This window comes from Chelonia mydas, chromosome 10 (genome assembly GCF_015237465.2).
Source record: "Chelonia mydas isolate rCheMyd1 chromosome 10, rCheMyd1.pri.v2, whole genome shotgun sequence".
NCBI lineage: Eukaryota > Metazoa > Chordata > Testudines > Cheloniidae > Chelonia > Chelonia mydas.
In genome coordinates, this window is record NC_051250.2 from 45,786,849 (window position 1) to 45,814,184 (window position 27,336).

General features: G+C 54.0%; 1 protein-coding gene across 2 annotated transcripts in view; it reads right to left on the reverse strand.

Moving 5' to 3' along the window:
• Positions 1-6,539: 6,539 nt before the first annotated feature.
• SEMA7A (semaphorin 7A (John Milton Hagen blood group)) overlaps positions 6,540-27,336 on the reverse strand; it is a 75,090-nt gene continuing 54,293 nt past the window's right edge. For both annotated transcript variants that reach the window (XM_037911406.2, XM_037911407.2), the window contains 11 exons: positions 26,878-26,973; positions 26,086-26,167; positions 24,664-24,774; positions 23,001-23,140; positions 22,246-22,427; positions 19,814-19,922; positions 17,969-18,167; positions 14,684-14,799; positions 12,757-12,908; positions 11,271-11,344; positions 6,540-9,751 (listed from right to left, as the gene is read on the reverse strand). In XM_037911406.2, the coding sequence (XP_037767334.1) occupies positions 9,390-9,751; positions 11,271-11,344; positions 12,757-12,908; positions 14,684-14,799; positions 17,969-18,167; positions 19,814-19,922; positions 22,246-22,427; positions 23,001-23,140; positions 24,664-24,774; positions 26,086-26,167; positions 26,878-26,973 (1,623 nt within the window). In that variant the 3' untranslated portion in view covers positions 6,540-9,389. The remainder of the gene's footprint in view (positions 9,752-11,270; positions 11,345-12,756; positions 12,909-14,683; positions 14,800-17,968; positions 18,168-19,813; positions 19,923-22,245; positions 22,428-23,000; positions 23,141-24,663; positions 24,775-26,085; positions 26,168-26,877; positions 26,974-27,336) is intronic.

Sequence of the window (27,336 nt, forward strand, 5' to 3'; positions counted from 1 at the left end):
TGGATGGGATCTAAACAGGCTCCTGTAATGGGCTAAATCTTTGTGCTTGCCAGTGTTTTAACAGTCACAAGAACACAGTTCGGTCCCACTTACACCTGGCTTTACACTGGGTGACAAGGAAGTGCCCTTATTTGGCTAGAGCCCAGGGGGCCTTCAGACTGTCCATTCTTAGAAATGTTTGCATGTGGCTAGTTGTAACTAAGCTCTGCGGTTCACACCTCCCGGAGCTGCACTGCGTGGTGTGGGGAAGGATTCACACCTTGCCGGTAGGCTCAGTGGAGGCTGGAAATTGCACCTTGCGGAGGGCTGAATGCTGTGAGAAGAAGGGGAGCTCACACCTTTGCTGAAGCAGGGAGGAAGCCCCGTGGCTGGGGGTGCAGCTCTGCACGTCTCTATGCACGCTAGATTCTCCATGGGGCTAGAGGAGAGCAGCCCGGAGGTGACTCGCACTGGTATGCTGGCAGGAGGCCCACAGGAAGGACATGCCAGCTGGGCACACCTGGTACGTCGTGAGTGACTCTCTGCAGCACCACCCTCAGTGCAGGTTCCTGCAGGGTGACATTTTCCTGCACACACAGTATCCGTCCGGCTCAAAAGTCAGCCCAGGGGTTTCAGCGTGAGTACCCCTCTGAGACACCAGGTGCATCCGTGGGTAGCTAGTCCCACCCACTGCATGCAGCGCCAAAGCAATGCTGCTATTTATAGCGTGCTCAGCACTCGCTCAATCAAAGCTAGCACAGGCATGGCTCCTTGAACGGGGATTCACGCCTCCAGCTGCAAGGGCCACAGCCACACAGGGCAGGGTCCGTGCCCTCCACCAGCTCTGGCCCCCACCCCCTGCACCCAAAGTTGCTGTGGGTGCCATGCTTTATTGCTGCCCTGGGACCCAGCCTGGCACACAGGGGCCGTGTGGTAACAATGATGTGGGCCCCCCCCCCGACCCCCTCTCCTAGTCCCACCTGAGAACCCCGGGCCATGGCTGTTTCAGCCTCTTGCCAGAGGGAAGAAGGCTCAGGGCTAAATCCTGGCATCGATCTCCTGCACAAGTCACAGATCAAACACTCACGCAGGCTTTTCCCAGGACGTGCCCTCACACACATTCTCAGGGTGAAAGGATGCTGGCACTTAGCACAGAGTGAGTGCTTTTCTGCCATTGCACTCCCAGTGCTTTGGAAAGATGGGCACTTTTCATTGCTGGGGAAACCCAAGGCATCTAGAGGTGAAGTGAATTGCCCAGAACTGAAGCCTATGGGAGAGATCATATAACCTACCTAGAAGACGAAGAACCATATCCCAGGCTGTGGGAGGTCTCTTGGGAGAGGCAGAGCGCTTTAGTGGATAGTGCACTGGACCGGCTCTTGGGTGAGTCATGTTGCCGCTCTGCGCCTCGTTTTCCCCTCTAACCCTTTTTCTGTCTTGTCTGTCCAGATTGTAAACTCTTCGGGGCTTACACGATGTCTCTCACTGTCTGTTTGTTCAGCACCTGGCGCAGTGGGGCCCTGATTTCAGTTGGGGGCCTCTCCGTGCTACCATAATAACTAAGCCTTGTGTTGTGTTTGGTTTCAGAAGCCCCTCGTGCACATCAAGGAACCCAGGGAACACATCTCTGACAATGCTAGATGGCAAACCACCTGTAAATGCACTGACAGGCCAGATTGTACCCTCAGCCACGTGGACCCATTGAGAGCGGCGGAGGGCTCAGTGCGTGTTGATCACTGAGGTCATGCCCAGGAGCAGAATGTTGACCGCCAACAAACTTGTTTTGCCAGCTGTGCCCCCTCCAATTCCTGCCTTTGTTTAAAGAGATGGGGCCAAGATTTCAGGCTGCGATTTGGCTGTTTTTGGGTTTTGGTCCATTGTTTGACTCCCGAGGAAGCTTGACTCACATTCCACTCCCCGCTCGCCCCATCGCCCTGCTGGTTTTCATTTGACTAACAACAACTTCTTTTCCCCATTTTACATTTAGCACACGTTTTTTGTTTCATTTAAAAAGACATTGTCCCAATTACTGCAGGTCAGCCGGGATATAGGAGTTTAGTTTTGCTTAAAAACTACAGCTCTTTACTGAAATGAATACACATGGAGTATCAGCGTAATTACTGCTACAGCCAATACACAGAAGCCCCCAGCCCGCAATCGAATCCATGTAAGGCCCCATAGGTGTATGGCGAACCCTGCCTTCGAGGAGGTTAGCCCCCAGCTCCACCCCTTCCAACTGAGGTCCTCCCCCCTGCCCGCCAGAGCCCCGAAGGCCTGCCTCCTGCCACTGGAGGAGCCCCGGCTGGCCTGCCCCAGACCGAGCACCGGCACTAGCCACCCCTGGCCCCCTAAGACTCTGACCGCCAACCTGAGCCCCAAGTTCCAGGCCACTGGCTGGAGCTGAGCCCCCACTGACTTCAGGGGAGAGGGTGAGTGAGGGCGGGGCCTTGGGGCGGAGCATGGGGGGGCCCTGACCTCAGTTACAGGTGACTTAGCCTCCCCTGGCCTTCGTATACCCGCTGCCCATGCAAGGCCCCACATCCCATACTCCCACGCTGAGCTCCTTGAGCTTCACATAGGTTTTCATAGATTCTAAGGCCAGAAGAACCATTGTGATAATCTAGTCCAGTGGTTCTCAAACTTTTGTACTGGTGACCCCTTTCACATAGCAAGCCTCTGAGTGCGACCCCCCTTATACATTAAAAACACTTTTTAATACATTTAACACAATTATAAACGCTGGAGGCAAAGCAGGGTTTGGGGTGGAGGTTGACAACTCACAACCCCCTATGTAATAACCTCGTGACCCCCTGAGGGGTCCTGACCCCCAGTTTGAGAACTAGTCTGATCTCCTGCACAAAACAGGCCAGAGAACTTCCCTACGACAATCCCTGCCTAGAGTGTATCTTTTAGGAAAATATCCAATTTTGATTTTAAAAATTGAAGTGATGGAGAATCCACCGTGACTCTTATTAAGCTGTCCCAATGGGTATTGACTCTCACTGTTAAAAATGTACACCTTATATCTAGCCTGTATTTGTCTAGCTTCAACTGCCAGCCATTATATCACATTAGACCTTTCTCGGCTAGATAGGGTGAGCAGACGTCCCATTTTTAAAGGGACAGTCCCGTATTTAAACCCTCCTGCAGGTGTCCTGACTTCTTAAAAATGGGCAAATTGTCCCATATTTTCTGTCTCCCCCCCACTATCAGTACTGGCAGGTCCTGCTGCTGGCTGGGTCCCTGCTCACCAGCCACCCGCGGTGAGTGGGGGGGTCCAGTGGCCGACGATGGGGGTGGGAGTGCAAGAGTAGTGGTGGGGTGAAGCTGCAGCAGGTGGGGCTGGCCGCTCCCGCTGCTGGTCTGTCAGCACAGCCCCCGCTGCTTGCCAGCTCTCGGCCAGCAGGGCCCACCCCCCATCCCGTTCCCAGGAGAGAGCCCCTCCCAACATACCCTGTACCTATAGCCGACATTCTTTGTTCCTAGATGCGCTGGCTGCACGCTGCGATGGCTGGTGAGTGCGGGCGGGCGCTAGGCGACAGCCAGTTAGGTGTCACCTCTGCTGGCCACCAGTCGGCCCTTTACATGCGTCCCCCTCGCTGTCCTCTCCCTGCTTTGCCCCGTCTCCCCCTGCATATCTTCATATCTCCTCCATGTCCCCCCCAGTGGGGCGTGTCCCGCTCCCAGCGCTGTGCGGAGAACCAGCCCCTGGTCAGAGCGCTCAGCTCACCGGCAGCCTGGCCAGCAGGCTCCTTCCTTCCCTCACTGCCTCTGGCTGGGCCGGCGCCCTGGGAAAGCCCAAAATCCTCCAGCCCGGGGTGCTGGCTAGAAATGCCAAGCCCTGCATGTGCCAAAGCCCCGCACAGCGCTGGCATGGGGAAGCCTCACCGCCCCTCAGCTAAGCTCTGAAGTGGGGTTTGTGTGTGTGGGGGGGGAAGCGATTTCCAGCCTATTTGCGCCCCGAACCTGCAGGCTCCACAGCAGCCCCCAGGCAGGGGCTTAGCACCCTCTTCACCCACCCCCTAGGGCAGAGAGCTGCTCCGTCCTCTAAGCCAGTGTGACTCAAAGTGGTGGTCCGCGGGCTGGTGCCGGTCCGTGAGCCATTGGCTGCCAGTCTGCGCGCACACTGGAAAAAAAAATGCCGGTCCCCCACATCTGATAGCTTGAGAAGCACTGGTCTAGGCAACCTCCCCTGTTGAGCCACCTCTCTGAACCCGGTTAGCTGAAGCCCCTGGTGCACAGTGCATCCTTAGGGCTTAACCCCTTCCTGCCCATGCTGGAGCTGGAGGACAGGTGGCAGCTGGGTTATATTGGTGGCCAGCAGCAGCCTGGAGGTGTTAGCTGCCTTTCGACACTGAGGGCAGGAAGGGACAAGCTGCTTCCAGTCACGGGGGGAGAGAGATGAGCTCTGCAAACCCCCGGGCCAGATCATCCCGCCCCCGATGCAGCTGGAAGTAGCTCCCGTCCGTTCCCTCCCCTCCCCTCCCCTCCCATCCCCCCCAGTGCAAAAAGGTGGCTGCTGGCCACATTCTGGTATGAACCCCCGCAGAAATCTGGAGAAGGAGCCTGTGATCCTGCATTTCCCCCCCCCCCCCCAACAGACTTGTGGTGCCTCGGGAAGACACGGCACCAGGTACCAGGAGAGGTGGGTCCATCCCAGGCATGGAGGATGGAGAGTGCCAGGCAGGGACAGTTGGTCACACCACCCTCCCATCTGAGAGAGGTGTACAGGAGTGCGTGTGTGTCACCTCTGCCCTGTGGAGGGGTAGGGGTGAGGTGTCACTTCTCCCCCTGTGGATTCTAAAGCCTTAAAAATAAGAAGGCAAAAAATAAAAAGACTCCAACTACGCAGTATTTCTTTTTAACAGGGGCTCAGTCAATTTGATGTTAATTTGAATGTTTGCACTGCATAGTTCGGCTTGATTGCTGTTGAACGCGCTTGAATAGGAGTAATTTTACTGGGTGTCCTGTATTCAGCATAGGGAAATATGGTCACCCTATCTACTAGATAGACGAGCCAATTATAAAATATTTGTTCTTCAAATAGGTACTTATAGACTGTATCAAGTCACCCCTTAACTTTCTCTTTTTTAAGCTAAATAGACCGAGCTTCTTGAGTCTATCACTAGAAGGCAGGTTTCCTAATCCTTTAATCATTCTCACGGCTCTTCTCTGACCCCTCTCCAATTTATTAACATCCTTCCCAAATTGTGGGATTCCAGGAGCAGTCCCACCAGTGCCAACTACAGAGGTGAAACTAAGCTCTCTACTCCAACTCCTCTTCAGATATCCCAGGATCACATTAGTTGTTGATTACCTGCCATGGCCCCCAAATCTTTGTCAGAGCCCCTGCTTCCCAGGAGAGAGCCCCTCCCACCACACCCTGTACGTAAAGCCGACATTCTTTGTTCCTAGATGCATCCAGCTTACCAAGTGTGCCAGCTCGCTCTGTAGCAGCAACCTGGCCTCTTCATTATTTACAAGGCTAGATTTGTGTCTTCAGATCCACTTCAGCACTTCCTAGGAGCATGTATAACTCACCTCCACCAGTTACCATGTGCTTCCATGTGTCTAAATGAGCACCATCATATTAGGCAGTGAGGTTCTGGCTGGCTCAGGATTGGCTCCGGGCTACAGAGCCTTTCACCTCTGCATCACCTCTTCAGATCTAGGTCAGTGGCCCAAAGGCTACTCTTTACTCATGGCTGTTTGGTGGCCCCCATGACAAAGGGCTGTTCTCAGCACTGCCCCTAATGGACAGGTCTCCACCTTGCAACCTGAATTAATGGTGTCCTAACTTGCCCCTCGTCGGCAGTCCCAGCAATGGGGTGAGATCAGAGGAGTTCCCAACCTCTCCAAGGGCACAGCTGGAGCAATCTGGTGGCGGGGGGGGGGGGGGGGGGGGAATCCATGGGGAAAACGTGCTGTGTGGATAAGCAGAACACTTCTCTCTGCGGGGCCAGCACCTTGCCCCAGCTCGGAATTCACTTTTGAACGGACGCTTCCCCTTTTCCATCACTGCCCGTGAATTCCAGCAGTGGATCTGCAGTGAGATTAAAATCTCCCCCAGCTCCCAACCCCACTTTGTCCCTAGCTGCCCCCCTCGCAACGTGGTGCGATGCAGCAACTTCCTTAGTGTTCCTGTGACTTTGTGGCTGTGCTTTGACTCAGGCAGGGCAGCTCTGAACGACAAGAGAGGCTGGCGTTCCATTTCCTTGGCTTCCCAGCAAAGTCATTTTAGCCACACTAACCAACAGACAGGAAGAAATGGTGTATTGCTGAGAATTAGGATTTACCCAGCATACCCATCATCTCCACCCCGTTCCCCAATGCCCCTCCCGATCCGTTTCTGCTCAGTCTGAGTGTTGATTAAGACTTCCCACATGTGGAATTACAATCCAAGGACACCTGAATACACACAGTCAGCAAATCATCTAGGCACATGGCTAATTGCTTTGCTGAATCGGGGCCTGTTTCCTGCAGAGCAGCTCTCTTTCCACATGGCAGGACCCCTCCAGCTAAGAGATGGGGCCATAATCATGACCACACTCACGCTTTAGTTAATGAAAAGTCACAGCTTTATTGAGAGGTTTTTTGAGGGGGAGGGGAACTTTAAAAAATCCCCCTCTACAACAGTGCGATGCAAAATTAACATGGAAACAGATAATAAATAAGCCTTTTAATAGTCACATCATTATGATACTAAAGTGCTTTGAGAAAGGCTGTAACAGAACCAGTGTATAACACACAAGAAAGGGTTTGCGAATATCAGAAAACGTAGTGCAGCAAAATATGCTCCATGGCTGGGTGGCCAATGCCCAGGAAACTGACAAAGCACGCAATGCCCACAGCCTAAGGAGAATTCTGCTTATTTCACAGTTTATCCTAATCTCACTAGTTGAGCTGAAATGATCAGAAACAATCAACTCCTTCTAGCATCACTGAGAAGGCAAGACTCTTTTGAACAATTTTGATGAGACTCAGACTTGGGTATCAAGGTCTACATTTTGTCCTCCGATACATGCCAGCAGCTCCCAGAAACTTTAGAGGGACATGTGTGCAGGTCAACAAAGCCAGAATTTGACACCAGAACTGGATTATTTCCAGGAAAGTCTCCTCATCCATCCATCACCACACTCATCCCCACGGTATCCGAGTTCCTCTTGCACATCTTTCTCCTTTGCACACAGCCCTGCTTAAAGCCAGCTCAGGCTCATGAGTGCTACGTGTGGGTATTGCTGTCTAATCTGTCTACAGGCAGGGCCACTAGTGCCGATTCCGGATTGCTTTTCTCTAGTGTATATACTCAATATAAAAAGGTTAAGCAAGAAGAAGTCAATTTAAGGTATAAAAAAATTTAGTATTATTTTTGGACCCAAATCTCTGAATAGAGATGGGTACAAAACAACCCCCGAATCTGAGGCTATTTCCTACTCTGGGGCTGTTCAGAGACAGCTTGCTACTTCGTGGCTAGCTCCTGTCACTGTGCTGGCTCAACGAGACGCCAGAGCGACCTGCCCCCTGACCTTGAGAGACGTGCAGATCCAGAACTTCACAGGACTCAGGCCTAGCTCCAGTTCTATTGCAGGCACACCCATTCACACTCGGATCGATCACAAATGATTGTAATATCCAGGTGACCAGCTCCTTATATACCCTGATGATCCACTAACAAACCCACACAGAGGTGCTCAGCTATTGGATTTACACACACACACACACACAATGATCTGCTCTCACACTCAAAAGGTATTTACACACACACACAAAACTGAAATGCATTTCTCCCAGGCCTCTCTGACCCCTCCCAAGAGCATCTCCTTTTCTGGTGAGCAATACTCCAGGGCCCTGGAGTTGCACAGTGCTTTAGGGTAATGGTGGTGTAGATATTTGGGCTCGGGCTGGAGCCTGGGCTCTAGGATCCTGTGAAGGGGAATGGCTCAAGATCTCAAGGTCTACACAATTAAACAGCCCCTTAGCCCGAGCCCTGCAAGCCCGAGTCAGCTGGCACGGGTCAATGGCAGGTATCTACTGGCAGGTGTCTGTAGCCATATGCTTAGAGAGGAATCTCTCGGAGACAAGCCAGGAGACTTGCCTGGACTCTGACTGGGCAGGTTGGGAGTGGAATAGATAATGGTTTCCAAAAACGTATCAACAAGAACATTAGACAAGACCAACAAGCCGTCAAGATGGGCAATTCCAGCAGATCCCCCCCCAGCCTTAATCCTCACCACATGCTCAGAGTCTGCAGGAACCCAGGACAACTGCATGAATTAATGCAGCTCATCCTCTGTATCCACGTGCCTCTCCTGACTCATCTCCCCCGGCGCAGCCGGACTGACTCTTCTCCCTGCTTAGCTGGGCTCTCCCTGCCCCACAGGCTGCTGCTGTCTACAGCAATTGCTCTGCCTTTCCCTTTCAGGGGAGAAACACCAAGGCAGGATCCTTCCCCGACCCCCTGCTGACCAATCTGCAGCCCCCTCCTCTTCTAGTGCAGAACACTTATTAAAATGGTCTTTCCATCTCTTCCACCCCTCCTGCCTGACAGCCCCCTCCATTCCCTGCCAACGTCACCTCCTGCACATCTTCTGTCCCAAACCACGACTCCACTCTCCTTTGTTTTGCCCCCTTCCTCTCCCCTGAGCCTAGGTTCCCTTGTGTGCACATCCCTCCCTCGCTAGACCATAGGCACCAACTTCCTCTCTTCCCTGTGGGTGCTCAACCCCAACACTGCCCCTGGCCTCACCCCCACTGCACCCCTTCCATAAGGCCCCACCCCTGCCCACCCCTTCCCCAAAGTCCCCACCCCAACTCCACCCCCTCCCTGCCAATATTCCAACTCCTTCCCCAAATCCCTGCCCCGGCCCTGCCTCTCCCCTGGAGGAGGAGGAGGGGCGGAGGGAGCTTGGCTGTGGGTGGGTGCAGAGCACCCACTAATTTTTCCCCGTGGGTGCCCCAGCCCTGGAGCACTCACAGAGTCGGCGCCTATGCGCTAGACACAGTCAGATCAGCCCCCTGCGTTACTCTCTTTGGTGGCATTAGCTTCAGTCCAGTCCTGCCCACTCTCTTTGGTGGCCTCAGCTCCTGTGCTGCATGGAATCAGGACAGGGATCTGGGCTGGTTTCATCCCCTCCATTCAGTGTCCCTAAAACACCTTCCGGCATGAAGCTGCCATGATGGAATCGATAGGTATGGACATGTGGGGGGTGGAATCCATCTGCTTGGAGTGGAAGGGATGCCACTTACGAAGCTAAGAGGGGGCCGAGATGCACAAAGATGAATGTCCAGAGAGCAGCCACTGGGATGGGGCTATCCCTTCCTTTCTGAGGTGCTGGTAAGAAGGTGAAGAGGATCAACAGTAGCCCAGATGGTGAGTCCTGGCCCATGGGCGTGGACACCACCCCACCCCTTCACTGGAACAGCAGGGCAAGAGCCATCACCTGCAGGAAGCCCAGCCAGAAGGAGGGGGAGGTGGCCACAGCCTGGCTCTTCCACCTCAAAGTCTGGGAGGGCTTAGGTTGCTTCAGCAGCCATTCCCTCACGAGGGTTTGGGAGAAGCCGTTCTCCTCTGAGATGCAGGTGTAGCGCCCGTAGCGGTCGTGGGTCACGTTCTCGATGAAGTGGAAGCAGGGCCAGTGGGTGGAGCAGTTCTGGATGCAGCTGCCATTGTGGTGCCACTTGTAGGTGGCGGCATGGGATTCGGTGGGGCAGTACAGGAAATAGCGGGAGAAGAGTGCCACAGTGACGTTCCGGTAGCTCTCCAGGCTATCCACTGGCAAGAGAGAGGAAACGAGATGGTTGTCCCCAAAACATGGTCCAGCATGAAACGGACCTGCTTCCCCCTTACTCACGGGAGGCGGGGAGGAGAAGGTCTCAACCACCTATTCTGCATGTCCACCCAACGTGAATACACAAGCCTGATCGGAGGGGAACATTCCATTGACTTCAATGGGCTTTACAAGGCCAGTGTTTGGAGGTTCCCTCCTGCCTCTTTAAAAGGCCTCAGACCACACCCGGGCAGATTTTAAAGGAGAAAATCTTTGTTCAACCCCAGCAGCTCCCTGAAATAAGTCAGGGCCGGCTGGGTGCCTGCAGAGTTCCCATTGCTATCAGTGGAGCAAGAGACATGCATACAGGAAGGGAATGCGGAACCTGGGTTTACAGCAGTTGTGAGGAACTGTTGCTGAGAACGGCAGGGTGAAGGGTTACTACGGATCGTGGGGGCTGCACACAGCGTGGTCTGACTCCTGCTTCCTTTGACTTCAGGTATTTTACAGTGGTTAGTTTGGCTATGTCCCATTGTCCTGGGCTGGAATGGATCAGAACTGCGTGTCATAGACTCTATACTGCTAATAGCAATTCTCTAGTTCAAGTGGCAGGGGCCCATGCTTTCAGAACAGGAGGAGCTGAGCTCTAGTCCTGAGGAAGTTGAGTGGCCTCAGTTGGCACTGTGCTACGTGCCATGAAATGCTAGGGGCTGTGAATCCATCCCCTTATTTAACTACAAACAGGTATTAACACAACCCTGCACATAACAGGGGTGAGAGATTCAGTCCTTCTCACCTGACTGCAGGTACTAGCTGCTTAGTAGCTTCAGTCCCCCTTCCCACAGAGGGGAGAGCAGTTTATGCAGAACAGTGCTTACTCTTGGCCACTAAGGGTCTGTCTTCACTCCAGTGTTAGCCGGGAGATCAGTACTCCTGGGTTAACCTAATGCCAGGAGCGAGCAGCCACTGCAAAGCCTTGCCCTGTTAATGTGTCCTCACTGGTGCTGTGCTCCCTCATGGGTTGCTAGGACTTCTGGGGGCCCACTCCATGACTCCTAGCATTGCAGTGAGCTAAGCCACTCTATGATTCTTCCCAGGGAGTTGTGGGAGTCTGTCCTGCTAGGCACAAGGTGGATTTGGGGAAGGCAGTGAAGGACAACCATCTCGCAGGTGCATCCTTGCTGCAAAGTGGGCAGGTTACCAGTGCCAGCGAAAGCAGCACCCAAGCGCTAGCCTGCACCCCCTGCTGAGCCGGCTAGCCCGGGTGCAAAGCACTGCTAAATCCGGAGAGAGGGTGCATGTGGATGGAAGGGGGGTTGGGGCAACACCCAGGAAAGAGCCCGAGTCAACTCTGCAGTGAAGGCAGATCCTACAAGGTACAGTCTTCCCAAGGAAGGTAAAAGGGTGTATTAGAAAACCTCTCCCTAAGACATTAATTACCTACCCTACCCATGCCCTACCTGCCCAACTTTTCCCAAGAACAAGTGGCTCTAGAAATCAAAGAGCAGTGCTGATTATAAATACCTTCCTGCTCTTTGAAGCTGGAATGGGGACATATTTCCGGTGAGGACTCCAAGGTCAAGTTCTGTAGCATTGTCCTGAATAGAAGGGAAGTGGGAACAACCATTAACAGAGAAACAAAAGTCACCTAGTTGTTTATATTGGATTTCTTTCCTGGCCTTTGAAGATTTATCTCCTAGGGATCAGTGTTGGCCCTCCTCCTTCCTATGACTGGGTGAAGGGAGAGAGAGACGTTGTACCATGCCCAATAATCTCCTCCACACACATTCACTCTACACTAGTCTTTTAGGGCCTGTCTACATTACAAAAACAACACTAATCCCTTGCTCTTATCTAGCACATTTGATCAGTAGAACTCAAAATGCTTTATCAGCAGAGATCACGACCATTATCCTCATTTTGCAGATGGGGAAACTGAGGTAGAGAGGGGAAGCGACTTGCTCTAGGTCACCCCGCAGGCCAGAGGAATAGCCAGGACTAGAACCCTTGTTTCCAGAGTCCCAGTCCAGTGCTGTGGCTGCTAGGCCACGCTGACCCCTCTGTGTACCCAGGACTGTGACCAAATCACCTTCTTGTCTGGGAGGACAGGTAAAGCAGGTTATAACCATGTTGGAGAGCCAGGTGCCAGCCTGGGTAAAGCCATTAGTAATAGTTAGTGCTGTTTGCATGGGTAGATCTCAACAGCTCAGACTATGATACTTCTCCCCTCCCCTCCCCTCGCAGTCTTCCATGGGAGAAACTACACCTGGGCAGGTAAGTGTTCTCCGTGTACACAAGGACCTCAACTGCTTGTGGAGCAATGGGCCAGAGCATGAGCTGGGGTCAACTGGTGCAGCTCCATTAACTCGGATATCGCTATATTGTTTCATGCCCGCGGACGGTCTGGCCACATGTGAATAAGGGTCTCACAGGCTGACGCAGAGGTGGGTAGGTATCATCCCCTTCTCGTTGCTGGGCACTGCCACGTTCCACCCCAGAAGTGGGTGCATTTAAAGCAGGGCATGAAAGCTCCATCTAGGCTCAGGATGAGCCAGGATAGTGGCCAATGGATACAGAGCTTTCCAGAGGAAAGCTAGCATAGTTAGGTCAGCTTCCATGCTGCAGTCACAGGATGTGATTGCAGGTCAAGTGGACACACCCAAGCTAGCGTTAATCCTGGAGCAGTGAAGCTGCAGCAGGGCGAGCTTCCCCTGTCCAAACCCACCCAGGCTGCCAAACCCACCCAGTACCCTGGGGAGCTCCTTGTGGGGCAAGCCAGTGCTCAAGCTTGCACTGCTGCAGCTTTGCTGTTCTGGGACCCAAGCTAGCTAGATTGTAACTCGAGGTCGGCAGCTTGAGCGGCAGTTCCACCAGGCAATTGCCGTCTGGATAGGCTTTACGCCTGCGATGGGGAAAGCAAGGGGGTGTTAAAGGTCGGGGGGTGTTTATTGTCACCCGCACTGACACCAGGAACAAGCAATAAAACAGGGAGCATCAAAGGGAGACGTACAGGTTAGCTTTAACGGAGACGCATTTCCCGTCTGCCCAGCCGCAGTAGGGATCCTTTGCCATGACGCAGCTCTCGCAGCTCCTGTGATATACCTCGCACATGTCCATGGGCAACTGGACCACCTCGCTTGGTGAGCTCACATAGAGCTTTGCCTGCATGGGGAAAACAAAGCAGAGCTATCACTCCGGCAGCAGTTCCTCACACCAGGCGCCTTCCCGAACCCCCTCTATTTACGGAGTGCTCTTCATTCCAAGGGCTCCCAAACCTCTCGGTGGGCTAATACGCGCACAACCAAGGATCACTACCATTGCAATGCAGCCATCTCTGGGGTGGAACGCCGCAGCTGTGTAACAGCAGACAGTACGGCGATGCTATACAACAAGCAGGGAAGTGAAGAAGAACGTAGCATCCCACCAGAACTGCAAGAGGAAGCTGAAATTGAAGTTACCCAGGTTGGGATTTGGAAACTGGGCCCTGGGATTAACATCCCTGTTCTTCCAGAAAGTGGCTTGGGATCCCCAGTGCTCAGGGGCTTGATCTGGTGTCTGGGTGTGACGAAGCGGGACTGTTCTTAATGTTTCCTCTGAATATTGTGGGGGTGCCTCAGTTTCCCCTATGCAGTTTTTAAGTATCTAGGTGGTGGGATAAGGGTGTATGATCATTGCAGAGCCCTAGAGGGCAGGTGTGTGCAGGGGTCTGGACACAGAGAATGGCCGACACCCTGTTTCCTGGCAACTGATGGCCTGGCCTTTCCCCCCTGCAAGGTGAGAGCTAAAGGGTTGGAGAACAAAGGAATCAGGTGACCTCCTGGCCCGGGAAAGGGACAAAGCCCAGAAGAGGAGGGGCTGGAGAGAGTTTCAGTTTGGGGCTGGCTGGGGACATGGAGTGAAGTGCAGACATGGTTGTCTGGCTCACTATCCCCCCCAAAATGGACACAGCTGAGGGGTCCTGTTCTCTGCACCTACAAGCCCTGTTTTAGACCATGTTCCTGTCATCTAATAAACCTTCTGTTTTACTGGCTGGCTGAGAGTCACGTCTGACTGCGAAGTTGGGGGGCAGGACCCTCTAGCTTCCCCAAGACCCCGCCTGGGCGGATTGGCTGTGAGAAGCACACAGAGAGGCACAGGATGCTGAATGCTCCGAGGTCAGGAAGGGGGAAGCCGTGTGAGCTTTTTGCCCTGCAGACAGTCTGCTCACAGAGAGGAGACTTCCCCAGAGTCCTGACTGACTTCGTAGGGAGCAGTTCCAGAGCATCGCCCGGGGACTCCGTGACACTGGGAGGCAGTCTTTGCCCAACGAGGAGCAATTCCAGCGAACGTTACATCTGGAGATCAGGTATTTTAAAGAGTCTCTCTCCCTTCCTTTACGGCTAGCACCTGACCCTTGGTAGTGTGAGTGATTTGCCCACAATTAGCAGGTGGCATCAGGACTCTAGGTAGGACTTGGGGCAGCGTTTCTCAGACGGGGGTCTCGACCCAAAAGGGGGTCACAGTAGTGCCACTCTTACTTCTGCACTGCCTTTGGAGCTGGGCGGCCAGAGAGCGGTGGCTGCTGGCCAGGCACCCAGCTCTGAAGGCAGCGCCGCCACCAGCAGCAGCATAGAAGGAAAGGTGGCATGGTCTGGGAGTGCCTCGTCACTTTTTTTTTTTTTTTTTTTTGGGGGGGGGGGGGGAGGGGGTGTTCCAGCAAAAAAAAGTTTGAGAACCCCTGACTTAGAGAAATGTCCTTCAATCCTATGGCAAGCTGGAGGCAGCTCCAAGATACAGACATCCTGAGCCCTGATAGGAAAAGCAGACTCTTTCTAAGTCTGGTGCCCAGATTCTGCTGCTTGTGTCACTGCAGGTGGGCTGCAGCCTTCCAGACATCTCCTCTCCGCTGCGGGGGGGCCGGGATGAGGCCACGCAGAGCGACGGAGGAAGGAACTCACCCTTCTGTGATCCAGGGTCATGGCCAGGATGGGAGCTGGCTGTTGAAAGGGCTGGATCTCCAGGATGTTCAGGACGCCGTGCGGCATCTCCACTATTTTGTGGATATACCCTTTGTCTGCAAGAGACAGGACAGCAAAGGTCAGCCCACAAAGCAGGGAGACTTGGAAGCATAGGAGGATGGTGCCAGGGCTACGCAGAGAACGGGGGAGAGAAAAAGCAGGGTCAAGATCAACGGCCCTGGGTCTAAAAGCAGAACCTGCCTTTTCTGCAGCATCTCAAGCTGCATGGGAAGACAATGCCCTCTTTGCGAAACTTGGCATGAATTAGTCACAGGAACCAGCAGCCCATTGAAGCTTCCAGCAAGAGGCTGATTCCAGGGCCCTGACCGCTGCTGCTACGGATGGCAAAACAATGGGGGCCTTTTTGGAAAGGGCTCGGCAGAGCAATAAGCACCATGGGAAACGGCCAACAAAGGCTGGGCCTGTCACCGAGTGCTCTCAGCTCCATACCCTGCAGCCCCCAAGAGCTGGTTCCCTATTGCCACCTCTCACAGACTGGGAGAGGAGGCCCTGCTGCGAAGAGCAGGAAGGTGTGACTGTCCCTTTAACACCACAGAAGGGAAAATAAACTCAAGATCTTTCCCCATCTTGGGGCATTTGACTAGACCACAAGTCTGGCCTCTCTTCCTCCTGCTCATGAATCACATCAGGTTGGGGGAAAAGGAGGAGTACATATTCTCCTGTCCTGTTCTGTTTGGATGCAGACCTCCTTGTCCTATGTCACAGGTGGCCAGAGGGTTGCACGCCCTCTGATCCTGCCCCTACAGCGCCTGGTTGACCCTGGAGAGTACAGCCCACTGAAACTGACAGTGCTGCACTGGGCCATCCCAGGGCACAGTGGGGCCGGGCAGCGCTCCCAAACGTTTCCAGCAACCAGCCCGCCTGGGAGGGCTCTGTTGCCAGAGGGAGGAATCCCAGGATCTATGGGGTCGCTGTGCCACTGGGGGGGGGGGGGGGGGGGGGGGGGGCGGGGGAGGGTGTGCTGGGAAGGGAGCACCACCTCCAAAGCTAATGATCTTCCGGCCCTGGTTCTGTCTCTTGTCCTCATCCCCAAGCCCATGGATGCTCCTAGGCAGGGACAGAGGGGTTGGGGGTGGGGAGGAGAGCACAAGACCATTGCCAACACCGCCATTTAAAAAAATAAAATAAAATAAAATTAGGCATCAGGGGAGCCCTGAAAATAAACAGACAAAACTGTGGGTTCTTCAATGGGCCTCCTGTTGCTGGGTCCCACTTTCGAGCTCTTCTCTGCAACCAGGAGGGCTAGAAACTTTACATGCAAATTTCAGCTTTTCTTTTTAAAAGAACGATCACCTGACTCCAGGAGCTGGGGCTTTAAAGAAAACCTCGAGCATTGAGACTAGAAAGAGCGGGTGTTGCTGCAGAGGGCTCAGGAGAGGCCGTGATGCTAGAAGCATGGGGAGGGGATAGCTCAGTCCTGAGCGCGCGATGAGGCAGAATCACACGGCCATTCTATCTATTCACCTAGCTTAGGTACTGTGATATTGGGGGCTGCACAAGTATCTGAGCGCCTCACAATCCTTTAGGTATTTATCCTCACTGCACCCCACGAGGCAGGGCTCTGCTATTATCCTCATTGTACAGTTGTGGAACCAAGGCACAGAGAGACTAAGGCCCAGATTTCCAAAGTAGCTAGGCACCATCCTTCCTCCCATGCTGGGCGCTGATCTATCAAGTACAACAGTTTGCAGGAAACCCCTCTAACAGGGAATTGGGAGTCTGACATTGTTCTCTGCATTCAGCTCGGGGCGTCGGCCAGGTCAGAAAGTCCGGTCTGTGGCGGGCAAAGATCCAACCACGTCTGCCAACGTAGATCTGATCAGGGCACCTTCCCTGCTCCATGCTGGGAACCTCTGCTGGCTTCTGAGAAGGGCCCACCTCTCCCCTCTGCCATGCCCTGCCCAGGGAGGAAGCAGACCAGATTGTGACAGCAACTAGAGGGCAGGAGCCCAGAAGTGGCTCAGTGTGGGGAAGGCAGGTCAGCACTTGGACACACACACACACACACACACACACACACACACACACACAAAATGGGTATTCTGAGCTGCTGTACCTCAGCAGAAAGTTTGCATTGTTGGCTGAACCTGGTGGATTTGCAGCAGACCTCTTGAGAGGTCTCCAGTCCTTCCTGCACAGGAGTACGAGCCTCCAACAAAGGATTTTGGCCCCGCTGCTTCCAAACCCATTGAAAAGGCTCAGGGCATGTGCTGAGTTTGGTTTTGCACAGCCCCAGTGTGCAAAGCGGGGGGGATGGGAGGGTGTTTGGATCTGGGCTTTTGCTTGGGGAAAAGGTTCTTATGTCACCTTCAGCCTGTCTGCCTAACCCTAGCTCTGTATTGAAAGCCCCAGACAAGCAGGAAGGTTATATGCCTGCTAGCCAATACCAGCTTCCCCAGAACCGAACATGGGGATTTGCAGTGCTTCATTTGTAATGAAAGAGGTGCCGGGGCTATGAACTGCCAAGTCGAGGGGCACCGGGGCTCAGCCCTGGCTGCCCTTTGACAAATCAGCATCTACCACAAAGCAATGTCACAGCTACCAGAGCCGCAGAGCAGTGGGTATTAAATATATGGCACAGCTCTCAAATGTCACTCACTCTCATGCACACCCCACTTTTCCAGCCTGCACTAAGCGAGCCTCCACTGGGGCCAGAGCTTCAGGTCGTATAAAGTGAGTCTAGTTCCACTGAAGCCAAATGATGGAAGGAGTCAAACGGCGCTACATCCATTTACACACGCTGAGCGTGTGGCACGTGATTGCTATTTAGTAAAGGGCCCCATTTCAACAAGTAAAACCCAAGGCACTGCACTTAGTCACGACAGACTATAAAATACAGATGCTTCCAGCACAGGGCCTTCTATCTCAGGGTGTGCAGTAATGAACTGGCTAGAGGTAGGGATGTGTGTGTGTGTGTACTCCCATACCACTTCCATCTACAGGATGGAATTGGAACTGTTTACCTGTGTGTCATAAGCCCTACACTGCTAACAGCTCATAGAGATTCTCCCTTAATGCTTTAGGAGCAGACTGCTATGCGTTCTATCCCTGCAGTCACTGGAAATTTCCCAGTGGCCATGGGGTGTAGTATAGGGGCAAACACAGAGTCCCTAGGTGGCCATGGATTAGTTCCAGTCCAGTGCTCCGGAAGGGGCTGCCCTGCCTGGGTCCTGAGGGTAAAAGGTGGAGAAAAACAGTCCGTACCTGTCACCAAATAGAGGACGTTGTAGGTGTGTCCATCCCTCGCCTGGACGCGATGCACCGCGATTTTCTGGTAGCGATTCTTGTTGTGGAATAGGGGACTATTCCTTGGGGCAACAGGCTGCACCCTTTCCTCCACTGCCGGGTGGAGGTCAGCTATTTTGAAAGTCTCGGGAGGGGTATGATTTCTGCCCCAAGGGCACTGAGCCAAGAGAAAAAAAACACCACCACATTATCAGGGCCATCCAGATCCACAGGGAGACAAAGACATGGGTGAGCCATCTCCCCTGCTAATTCCCCAAGGGAACCCTGGGACAAGGAAGCTAGCTACCAGGGGTGTGCTCAGGCACCTTTGCTCTGCTGTGTCAGCAGAAAAGCCCCAGGGAGAATTCCCCCAGCACAGCTGTGGTGTAAAGCAGCCACAGGCCACCCTCGATGCCTGGTGCTGGGGGCATGCCTGGGGGGCAGGCTCTAGAGGAAGTGGGGCCATAGCACAAAGCGCTAAGGCAATTCTAGGCAGCACCGCAGCCCGCTCAGGGTGGGCTACCTAAATTGTGCCATTTTGGCCCCTGGCACAGCCCAGACACAGGAGGGTGCAGAAGGGGCTTAAACCACCATGCCACCCCCTGGGCTGGAAGCTTGGTCTCCAAGAGGCACAAGCAGCCCATATTTCAGAGGCCGTCCCTGGTTCCTACCAGGGAGGCTTAGCTAGCTGGGGAGAGGGAATGTGGTTTCTGCAGCAGCTGCAATCCCAAATGCTCCAGAGGTGTGTCACACACCCCCAATGTCCCCCCTGACCCACATGGGGACACGCTCACAGCCTGAGGCACAAGAGAGCCAATCACCCCTATCTTCTCATGCAGTGGTCATAGTCTTATCGAGCCCTGTTATAGATCTGGCCCCAACGCACAAGGAACCTCTGCAGCAGTGACAGGTGCAGCTTCCCCTTGCGCTGGGCAGCAGACTGGTGCTTCTCAGCCGTTGGCCCCGTTATCACCCAGCCTGTGCCCTTGGCCCCACATGGGTAATTGATCTGAGTCACTGAGGCAGAGTGACGCTTTGCCCTCAGAAAACAGGTTTAAAGCCCAGATCCTCAAAGGTAAATGGGAGTTGGGTCCTTAAGTGCCTCTGAGGATCTGGGCCACAGAAACCCTTCTCCCTCTCATCAATCACTTGCCTTGTGTCTTCAAGGTCCCCACTGTCTAACAGCATTGACATCAAGGGATCAGCCCCCAATAAGTTCCCCCTTCTCTAGCTCATCCCATCTGAGGAGCTCAGAGCCCCATTATATACACTAAGGACTGAAATGTGCCACTGTCACCTGGCCAGGAACTTAGATTGTAAACTCGTTGGGGCAGGGATCATCTTGGCGGAAGCGCCCTAAAACTGTGTGAGGGGCCCTACAGGTACCCAAGTGCCCCCCTGAGGCCCTGCCCCTTCACTGTCCATCCCCCCCACGAGGTCCCAACTCCCGCTCACTCCTCTCTGCCCCCTCCTCCTGTTGCTCGCCCTTACGTCAGAAGTGGGAGTGCATAGCCCTCCTACTTTTAAAAGTGGGGGGGGGGCGGGGCATGGCCCCCTGGCCCTCCCTGTTCCCAGCACCCCTGGTACAGCACCTAGCATGATGGGCTCCTGGTCCCGCACTGGTCCCCCAGGCACCATGCGACTAGAACTAATCAGTATCCCCCATTTTACAGGGGGAGAAGCAGAAGCAGTACAGAGAGATGAGGGGACTTGCCTAAGGTCACTCAGGAGGTTAGAGGAAGAGCTGGGAATACAAATCAGATCTTCCGCCTCCCGGTGCTTTAAGCATCAGACCACCCACCCAGAAGGCCAGCTGTCACTCACCTGTCCAGGACGGATGTGGGGCATGTCCTTAGTGTAGCCTTTGAGTTTCGATGTCCGGAACACAGTGTCAATGTCACCGATGGTGTAGACACAAACGGCAGAGTACCCCCTACAAGCAACAAAACAAACAGAGGATCAGGGCCTGGCCGCCATTCTGCTACTGCTCAAATTCTTAGCCATTGTTTCTCCCAAGCTGGTGGAGGGGGGGGGGGGGGGAAGGGAGAGGTTTATTACATAACCATGGGTAGGGACAATTCTAACTATATCCCAGACACGTCTCAGCCAATGAGAATGGAGGGATGAAGCAGCGGGTCCAAGCCATGTGACAGTGGAATAGTAGCCATGTGGGTGAGGACATATGAGCCAGGACACCCGAGTCATTTTGAAATGGATGCCAGCATCCTAAACCTGAAACCGTGACTCAGGCAAAACCCCCACTGAAATTAACAGCAAGGGCACCAGGGCTGTGCTTAGTAGAGAGATGCTGAAGGCTCTCTATTCCCCAAGGGAAGATTGTCTATCTTAGGTACTTCTATGGCACTGTTCCTGGAGCCTCGCAGTGTTTTATGGATTTATCCTCAACCACCCTGGGAGGCAGGGAAGTGCTGTTATCCCCATCGTACAGATGGGACACTGAGGCACAGAGAAACTAAGCAACTTGCCCAAGATCACATGGGAAGTCGGCAGCAAAGCAAGTGAGTTTGCATCGAGGAGAAGGAGGAAGGTCGGGGCTCCTATAGGGGGAGAGCTGCAGAGTGAAGCTGCAGGGAAAGGTGGTCTCCTGCAATGGTCCCCCAGGACAGGACATGTCCTCAGGAAGGAGGGGCTGAGCCCAGCTTAAGCCTGGGTGGACGATTGTGTTTGACAAGTCTGTTAATTTAATAAAAACCCAGACCCTTGGAAGGGCTGTGACTGAAAGAGACTGTGGAGTTTGTTGAAGGAGCCCTGGTGAAGGGGGAAAACAGGGCAGGGCACAACAGAGGTGCCCTTAGCCCGAAGGGGCACTTGGGTGGCAGCTGGCCCCGTTACACAATAGGATCACATTGTGATGTGGCAGCAAATGCCACACCACTGGCATCTTCTCAGCATGCCGCTATCGCAGCGTCCAATGACACTGCTGTCAATACAACAGTATCTCCTGACAGACCAGCAGGCGGGGAAAACAAAGGCTTTAATTGCCTTGCGTGCTCATAAAAATTGGGAGAGTGGCGCCAATTTCAGAAGATGCAAACGTGAGCATCGCCAGGGAGAGACCTCACAGAGAAACCAGCTTTTTAAGAAGTGTTTGCTCAGCACCTAGCCCAGTGGGACCCTGATCTCTGAGAAGAGCCTGTGGCCACCCCCATAATACTTCAATCAATCACTCTCTCTCTCTCTCTCTCTCTCTCTCTCTCTCAGTTCAGTGTCCTGGGCATTTCTCAGTGGTGTCTCAAATCAGCAGCATTAAGCACCATAATGAGAAACAGCAAGGGGAGAGTGCAAAGCAAGTTTCCCTGAGCAGGGATGGCTGGAGGAAGCGCCATATGGGAGCATGTTGTCCCTGGAGCTAATAGTTTGTCACAGAGCTGATACTTGGCCTCCCCATCTCTGCAACCCTGGGAAGATGGGCCCCTGAAAGTCTTGACTCACATGGGAGAAAGCAAGAGAAACAGACAGCGAAGACTGGTGGGAAACAGACAGGATGGAAGGGAGCAGCAGACACCCAAGGGCAAGACATCCCACGGAGAGGGCTCACCCCAGGATTACAGAAAACAAAATAGCCTGTAACACAAATACTACAGGGAGCAAAGGGGAAGACTGTCAAGGTTAAGACCTGGAGTGGACCAAGTTACTTGGGTTAGGTTAAGACATGGAGACCGTCCTGGCTTCACCCAGAACTGGCCCTAGTAGGGGAAAGCCAGCCCGCCCTTTTTATCTGGCTTGCTGGGCCCTGATTGTCCTCTGCCTGCTCTCACCCCTTCTAGGCACCAGTGGACCAGCTCTCACTGGTTCTGCCTGCAGCTGATCACGGGAGGCCTCTCTAGGCAGCCCCTAGCTGTCCGAACTCGCTGCTCTTCCCTCCCAGCAGGGCACCTGCTGAAGATGGAGTGCACCAAGGTGTTGGGGTCACCAACAGGGGTCAGTGAATGCCTGGTAAACCCCATCACAAGGCCCCAATCTTGCAAGGGACTGGGGCCTTGATGGCGATGAAGGTGCTCAGCACCTCCCAGGGTTGGGCCCGCAAGCGGTCTTCTCTGATGGCGTGAGCAACAAAGCCACAGGTGGCAAACAGTAGCAGAGGAGCACTTGCTTTCAGTCTCATGCCTTTCCCTCTCAGCTATGAGGGAGCTGGGGTGAGTGGACCAGCTATCTAGCGGCCAGCTCCTGAGGTGCCTTTGAACACCCCTACCCTCGGCTCTGAGGCTGTGGCCTGTGTGGGCCAAGATACTCACCAGGAGTTGGAGAAGAGTCCATACACTCTGGTTTCCCTCCAGTTCTTGTCTGACGGGACAATGAAGACATCCTGCAGCAAGTCGAAGTTGCCCTTGGTGGCCGGGTTGACGCAGACCAGCGTGGCCTTCAGGAAGGTTGTCCACTTGGAAGCAGAGAGGGAGCTGGTGCCCCCTTTGTCACCCTGGGGGACACAGCAGAGCCTCAGAGCCCATCCCAGAGGAGGGGGATGCAGGAGGGAATCTCTGGCACGCTCCCAACCCCTTGAATGGCTCTCTATTATCTATCTATTGTACTTACATGGCCTCCCATCACCGCAGCATGTGAGCACTTCACTATCTTTAACGTGTTTATCCTCACAATACCCCCGTGGGGTAGGGCAGAGCTGAGCTGGAATCCCCATTGTGCAGAGGGGGAAGACGAAGGCACTGAGAGACTGAGGGACCTGCCCAAGGTCACGCAGGAAGTCTGTGGCAGAGGCACATCCTGATCCCTGGTTTGCACCTTGGACCACTAAACCATCCTTTCAGCTTGCTCCCTTCCAGCACTTCACTTCTAGGCAGGTCAGAAATCAGGGGGTGCAAAAATGACCGACGGCAGCTGGGTTCTCTCTCCACCTCCAGCACTGCTTTGTAATGCCCAGAGCAACCTCTTCACCATGCGGCCGCACCAGCTCCCAGAAGCAGGGGAAACTCATGGAGGCAATGCCATTGGCTTTCTAACCCGCCCTGCCTGTCCCACCCTGCCTGCTCTGTACCTTGCACAGCTGGGCCACTCTGGAGACATTTAACGGGGCCTCGGGACTCTTGTCCGGATTGTCTTCTTGAAAGAAATAGTAGATCTTGTCATCATGGCGCTCATCTTGCTTGATGACAGTGGCTTTCACAAACTTCGGGTCTGGAATGGAGGAGGAAGAGTCATGAGAATGGGACAGACAAGCAGACATGTCCTAAAAATCTCTCCTAATAGAAGGGCACCTGTGACAACCATTGCCAGGGATTGAACCAGGAACCTCTAGGACTTAAACAAGTGAACTTCTGCATCTGAAGAGCCATGCTACAAAGCCAGGAACTGAAACCGACACAGATCCTCTATAGATCAGACACAAAGAGAGACCACCCCGACACACTCATTCGTGGCTTACCCCTGTTCCTGTTCCAACACCCTGGTTTAAGGCTCTGGATCTTGCCTTTTGCAGCTTCCTTGAAATGTCAAGGCTTTGGAGTCGAGCTCAGTCGAGTTCCCAGGCTGGTGTGCATGGAAGGAAACCCGTTTCATGGAGACAACTGAGTGCGTAGGGGAAATGCCACGGCATGGAAAGGAGGCCCTGCGGGCTTTGCAGTGGTTTGTGTTTAACCAGGGAAGTCCGGTAACGATGCGAGAGCCCTGTTAATACACCTCCCTGGCTCCGTGAAGTCAGTTGAAGGGGAGCGCGGAGGCTCATTACTTCGTGTCCCCCGGCACAGAACAGCCTGATTACGTGATGCCCTGGGAGCATCTGCTTTGTTTGCTTCTGCAGGCTCCGTGTTTGCGCTTGACCTGCTGCCATTTTTGGCCCTCATCTGTGAGGGGGATAAAATCCCCTCGCCAGGTGGAAACCCCTGACTCTTCCCTCTGCCAATCCACCGGGGGGCAGGGGGGTGGGAGGAACGATGCTTTCCAGATTTGGATTCATTACCAGGCCCCGGCTGGAGCGATAAGAGGAGCAGCCTTTGGGCTCCACCAGGTGTCCATTTATGGCCAGATGGGCAACTGAAGCGCTCTGCTCGGTTGCCACCAACAGGCAGTGATTGCAGCTGGCAGGCCAATTAAACAGCTGCATTTCCTTCCAGCTTCAAACACGGGACGCTACGTCCGTTTTTCCAGTTCTTTTTACACAGCTACTTCGGTTTCCCCCAACCTCACGCTGGAGGAACGGTTCCTCTGCAGCCACTACCCAGAGCATTTTGCACAGCATGGGCATTTAGTCCCCATCATTACTGGGATAACTTCCCCAGTGCAGCTAAAGCAGAGGTCCTGGGAGTTGCTAGCAATGGCTGGGGCCAAATAACAGGTGGAAGTTGTTTATCACTCAAGGGACGCCTTATTGTTCAGTGCTGCAAAGAGCAGGCCAGTAAATGCTTTGATTTCCTCTGCTCCAGCGTACGGCAGCCTCCCCACGGCTACCTAAGGAGACTGCCTTGCCTGCCATACTCCCACCCCCGGCATGCTGCTGCTGCGCTGGAGGACTTGTCCCCAAGCCACGTACTGACTCTGTGCAATCCCAGAGCAGCAGATAGGACTACAGCAGGGGGCAGAGGATGCAGGACAGCTTGTGGAAAGAGAACAAGGTGGAAACACCCTTACGTCCCAAGATCATCGTCCTGCTGGGATTAGCTTGGCAGGCAGCCCCAGGCCCAGGGGCGCTCTGCCATACTCACTCTGCATCACTGTATCGCTGGTGTAGAGCTCCCCAGTCCCTCGGACCTGGCGGAAGCGGGGTATTTTCCCATTGTGCTGGTGCAAGCTGATGGTGGAATAGATGTCTTTGCCTGCAAGATGGGAAGGATCGTTTGCAGCCGACTGGTTTTTAGTTCTGCCAATACTTGCCTAGGGAGTATTTTTCCCCTCAAGGGATCTAGCACAGGTGAAAGGAGCTGGGTTGATGACCCTGGAGGGCAGAGTCCTCTCAGATCCGCTGAGTGGGCCTGGCCTGGGTCATGGTAGTGCCAGCTCAGCCTGCATCAGCCCTGGTCTAGCAAAGAGCTCATTCTCCAAGGCCCACTCACACCATGGCTTCTGCGCTGGGCCAAGCCCTGCCAGTTGGAGTGGGAGTGGGGGGCTGGCTTTGGATACAGGCACTCGTCCCCTGGGGGCCAGAATCAGCAGCATCACCCCTTAGCTAAGGAAAGAAACAATTCAACAGAGCCATGGAAGCAGCTCTGGTTTCCCAGGGGCAGAAGAAGAGGGGAGGGTTTCAGGGGAGAACGGCATTCACAGCAGCCTTGGATGGGGCATGGGGATGAGCTCCCCACTCCACTGCCTTCTCCCCTGGGCATAGGGCTCAGTGATGAGGGGTAGTGTTGGGGATGGGAGAAAACCAAGGGCCCCCAAGATAGGCAGAACGAAATCTGGCGCCTGGAAGCCCATCACAAGGGCTGAGCCTCTGTATGCCTGCCTAGGTGAGGAGGATGGGGCCAGATCCCCTGCGAGAGGGCAAGAGAACCCACCAGCCTCCCTTCTTTGGGCAAGTGGATGAGGTGTTGGCAATGCCAGACTGCCCAGCAGCTTGGGCACTGGGCAAGAGTGACAGGGGAGGGTTTGCAGGGTTACTACCCATCACCATGGACTTTGGCCAGCCTTGGCAGGACAGTCCCAGGCTCCTTCCTCACACTGCTCCGGAGATAGGCTCTAGCCCAGCCCGGAGGTGGCTCACCCTCTCCTGAGGGGATCCCATCTCCCTCGCTGCTGGGCTTCCTCAGCAGCTCTGATGCTAGAATTAATGGGACTGACCCTGCAGTGGGGGCCCACGACATCACCCTGTTCCTGGCTGGAGAGCAGTGCCCACTTCATGCTCATTCCACCTTGAGCTTCTCCCCAGCACGGAGATCTAAGGCCTGTCCTCTGACCAGCACCAAGCCGATTTACAGACCAGCGATGGCATGGCATGGAGATGGCACCATTCCCCCAAAGCCCCTCCCCAACGAGCACGAGCACATAAACAAGGCAAAGCTAAACACTCTGGGCCAGCTGCCCAACTGGTGGAAATCAGCGTGGCTCTACTGACTTCAGTGTTACACCAGCTGGGGCGCTGGCCCTGCGGTGCTACGGGCCGAAGAACAGACACAAGCATTCGGACTTACCATCAACAAGGACCAGGGAGTTCTGGTTAGGCACAAAAGGGGCCAAGCCCTGGGCGGCTTCTCCATCTTTATTCCGATCGGCCTGGGGAGGGCAGAGGGAACAATTAAGACTCACTGTTGGTAGGAGGGGTTCTGGCACCTTGTTGTATTCTCTCAGCAGGGTAATGCAATCAACATTGGCTCCAAGTCCCCTCTGGAGCAAGAGGAGATTACCTGCCCCCAGTATCTGGGCCTGGCATGTGCTCTGGCTGCAGGGGGTCCCATGCAGAGCTAGACTGGGTTGGTGCACCAGGAAGCTCAGGAAAGGTGTTTCCTCTGAGTTAAGGCTGTGGGGGGAGGGGTCAGGTCAAGTGTTCCAAGAACTCTGGCATCAAAGCTAACCTGGAGGAACATTTACAGACAAGTGCATTGGCTTGGCTGGTGTTTTCCTGAATTCCCCTTTGCTGTTACTCACTAGAGATAAGTGATCCTTCCTGTCCTCTGCCACGGATCAGATTTCCCAGTCAGGAGCAGAGAGTGGGTTCAGTCATGGACTATTAAACTCAGCTTCCACATAGGCTTTCCCCACATAGGCTTCAAAGCACTTTGCAAAGGAAGGGGAGTGTGATCATCATCATCTGCATTTGACAGATGGGGAAACTGAGGTACAGACAGGCAGAGCAATTTACTCTGGTCATAGTGCAGGTGAGTGGGGACAGAACCACAGGTCCGATGGAGAAGACACTGGACTAAGCATCAGGTGATCCAGGTTCTAGACCTGCTCACCTGCAGGTGACAAACTCCCTGGCTTACCAAGTTCCAGCAGGTGGGCTTGCAGGCATTTGTCCCACATAACAACAGCATGTCGTTGTACTTGCCAATGAAAGTCAGGTAGTTCTTCTTCTCCTCCTGGAAAAGAAAAAGGGGTGCATGAGCCACGGTAGACAGTTTAGTGAATCCCAGCTGTTCCAGGCCCAACCTTAGGAGCCCTGGTAGCACCACTAAGCTGGAGGAGGTACCAGGATTTTTCTGGGTATTAAAGCCAGGAGGGACCGTTCCCCATTGTGATCATCTAGGCTGTCTTCCTGGCACAACACAGGCCAGAGAATTTTACTTGGGGAGGGGACAGCAGGATTGGAACACCCTCCAGAGCTCCAGTGTGGGACTCTCAGCCACCCCCACCCCATAGCACAGAACTGACTCAATCTCCTAATTATACCCAATATCCAATCTCCCCATATTAATGGAATTTGGTGACTCCATATCTCCTGA